Source organism: Euprymna scolopes, chromosome 14 (genome assembly GCF_053919585.1).
Source record: "Euprymna scolopes isolate OS-2025 chromosome 14, ASM5391958v1, whole genome shotgun sequence".
In the NCBI taxonomy this organism is placed as follows: Eukaryota; Metazoa; Mollusca; class Cephalopoda; order Sepiida; family Sepiolidae; genus Euprymna; species Euprymna scolopes.
Genome location: NC_136495.1, coordinates 130,588,674 through 130,592,127, shown reverse-complemented (window position 1 = coordinate 130,592,127; position 3,454 = coordinate 130,588,674). Strand labels below are relative to the sequence as shown.

The 3,454-nt window shown below is 30.7% G+C and overlaps 1 protein-coding gene across 2 annotated transcripts in view; it reads right to left on the bottom strand.

Moving 5' to 3' along the window:
* Positions 1–1,048: 1,048 nt before the first annotated feature.
* Positions 1,049–3,454, bottom strand: part of LOC145293268 (neuropeptide FF receptor 2-like) — a 203,898-nt gene continuing 201,492 nt past the window's right edge. Inside the window, exon 6 of one of the 2 annotated variants that reach the window (XM_080139862.1) lies at positions 1,049–1,469. In XM_080139862.1, coding sequence (XP_079995988.1) covers positions 1,420–1,469 — 50 coding nt within the window. In that variant the 3' untranslated portion in view covers positions 1,049–1,419. The remainder of the gene's footprint in view (positions 1,470–3,454) is intronic. The other variant, XM_080139863.1, reaches the window with a different exon arrangement.

The following is a 3,454-nucleotide window of genomic DNA, read 5'->3' as shown; positions in this document are numbered from 1 at the left end:
TTCCAAAATACAAACCTCAAAATGGTGCACCAACATAACGAAACAAGAGCCAGCAGAACATCCACGATGAAACGGGTCAAATATTTTGGACATGAGTGTTTCACAAATGAGACAGAATTAGCCCAAAAATGTCCTAAAAATAAACCAAGAACTTCCATTGCAAAAACATGGAAGGTTGAGTCAACCAACAGCGTGCCAAGTATTTTCTGAATAGATCTTCCCATGACTCTATAGATGAAGAAGGTCCTATAGACTGGCTAAAAAGAGGATCGCTTCAATATGATCAGGAGTAGATTATGATGGCTGTGATGGCCAATGCTTTAAAGAAAATGAGTGATCTAAGCAATGACAGCAAGTGCCATCTCTGCCGTACAGAAGCAGAGAGTGTTCACCACCGGAAATCCAACTGTAAAGATCTGCTGGGGGACGGCTACTATACGACGTGACGCAATAAAGTGTGTAAATATCTCCGCAGGACGATATATATATATATATATATATATATATATATATATATATATATATATATATATATATATATATAATAATATCAAATACAGCAGCATGTCCTGGGGACCATATACGGGAAGGAACAGTTGGAAATAAGTCATACATCATCTACTATGACTATGTAATCCCTAAAACTACGTACTTAGAAAACGGAGCTATGAAGCGTGGCATACTGATATGGGACTAGAAGGAGAAAGAAGCAACCTTAGTAGAAGTTAGTGTCCCTAATCATGCCGGATTAAATAGAGCCGAGAGGGAAAAGATAACGAAATACCAAGGTCTTATAGATGACATAAAACGAATGTTAAGATCTCTAACATTCCAGTAAATATAAGAACGACTGAACTCGAGAAGAAGGAGTTAAAAAAACTACCTGGAAAATATACCCGGTAAAAGCAAATGCAGGTGAAATTTAAACAATTGTACTCCAAGAAACAGTCAGAATCTTACAAAGATCTCCCGGCTGGAATATTCGAGTTTAAATAAATTGATGAGAAAAATTTAAAAAAAAAGAAGCAAAATAAATTTTAAACCATCATTGATTTGTTTACACCTGTTGAAGAGCAGGAGCAGTTTATAGTATCAGATAGGATATCACACTAAGTCAATTTTTTTCAGTTATCTTTAGACTCGTCAAGACCAAATATAAATGCTATTTATTTTCCGTTTATATTTCGAATGTGGTTCTCACTTTAACATTTTTTCTTTCCGCTGTAAGCCGATTTATGTCCGTCACAAATGTCCCGGTTTTCTTGTATAGTTGCATTCGTTTACCTGTCAAACCATTGATAATTAAGCATTTTCTGCTCGTAGCCGTAAGGAAGAAGAGAAATGTCCTAGTATTGACCTTCTATCCACGTTGTCACTTCCGGATTAGAAGGGTAGCAGTAGCACTGGACGAAGGGAAATTCAGGTTGATGACTTTTCCAAGTAGATGGAATGGCTCTCACAATCAGCATCTGAAAGTAGAAAATGTATATATATATATATATATATATATATATATATATATATATATATATATAGATAGATAGATATATATATATATACAGGGTGTCCACAAAGTCTGGCTACATTATGTAGCCAGACTTTGTGGAAGCATCCTGTAGATTATGTAGCCAGACTTTGTGGAAGCATCCTGTAGATTATGTAGCCAGACTTTGTGGGCATGTTGTATATATATATATATATATATATATATATATATATATATATATATATATATATATATATATATATATATATACACGTATGTGCATATATATATGTGTGTGTGTGTGCGAATATATATATATATATATATATATACATATATATATATATATATATATATATATATATATATATACATATACAGTGTGCCCACAAAGTCTGGCTACATAATCTACAGGATGCTCCCACAAAAAGTCTGGCTACATAACGTAGCCAGACTTTGTGGACACCCTGTGTGTATATATATATATATATATATATATATATATATATATATATATATATATATAAGAAAATTAAAATTGTAAGTTGAAATTTACAATCCAAATTTATTGTCCGACTGAATACTCCAAAAAAACAATTTACAAAGTCCTTATTCCGCAGAGTTTCAAAAAAATGTTATTCTTGTTATTATTCTCATCAGGGGACATAAAGAAATCAGCAAATTATATTTGTAGCAATGCTAGAATTTGCTTGTTGAGACATTAAGTGAAATCGCAATTTAGTGTGATTATAAATTGCCAAATAAAAAAGTGAAAAATGTTCGATATGTAAAAAAATATAAAAACAAACCGCGAATAATATTTCAGCTTGCATGAAAATCATCTCAAGTTGATCCGAAATGCCAAATAGTTCTTTAGAGAGAATGGATTCCAAAATAAGTCCAGCGTGCCGATGCATATAACCCGATTGGAAAGCCTTCAAAACAGCTGAAATAATGAAAATTGTTTTTTTCCGGGCAGTGCAGTAGCCCAAAGATAATATATATATATATATATATATATATATATATATATATATATATATATATATGCACAAATTAAGACTTTAACGGTTTTAGGACCAAAATAAGTAGACATTTCTTTTCATAAATAAATATATTTATTTATTAAAACAAATTCAATATTTCGAATTAAAACAAATTCTGTATCAGGAAAATCCAGGTTTCATTGAATTTATTTTTTTTTCGTCGTATAACGGTGGTAATCTTTGGGACGCTTAAGGTTGTTGACGTCTTGTGGTGCAGTATGAGCGTCGGCCAACGCGATTGATATACTATATAGGCATTCGCTGATTTTTAAGCACTTTGGAATACAAATTTAATAACAGTTTTAAGAACAAAACAAGTAAAGACATTTTTTTAAATAAATATATTTATTTATTAAATCGATTTTCCTGATGAAGAATTTTTTAAATTCGAATATTGAATTTATTGTAATAAATAAATATTTTTTAAAAATATTTTTTTAAATGTCTGCACTTGTTTTAGTCATAAAACCGTTAAAGTTTAAATCTGTAATTGATATATGAACAGTGCTTAAAAAGCAATGATTTATATATATATATATATATATATATATATATATATATATATATATATATATATATATATATATATATAACTACTTCATTTACTCACATAAATTTAATATACGAAAGTATAGTTTTATGCGTAAACTTTAAGCATTTACTTCAAAAGTGCTCAATACGTAGGTAGAGCTAGTTAGTAATTTATAAAATATATATGGCGATTAAGCTACACTGAATATTCTGCGTTTCATCCACTATAGGCTTCGTCAGGCTTATGCGCGAATTCTGTGGTTGTTTCTTGTTTTTAAATATGTTAAGGATTTTTAGTTAGCCAATCAGCTTTCTAGTATCCACCGCGCCCCTTCCTATCAGCCAATGGGCATGCATTTTATCGAACAAAGGATCTGTTTTAGAACTAGGT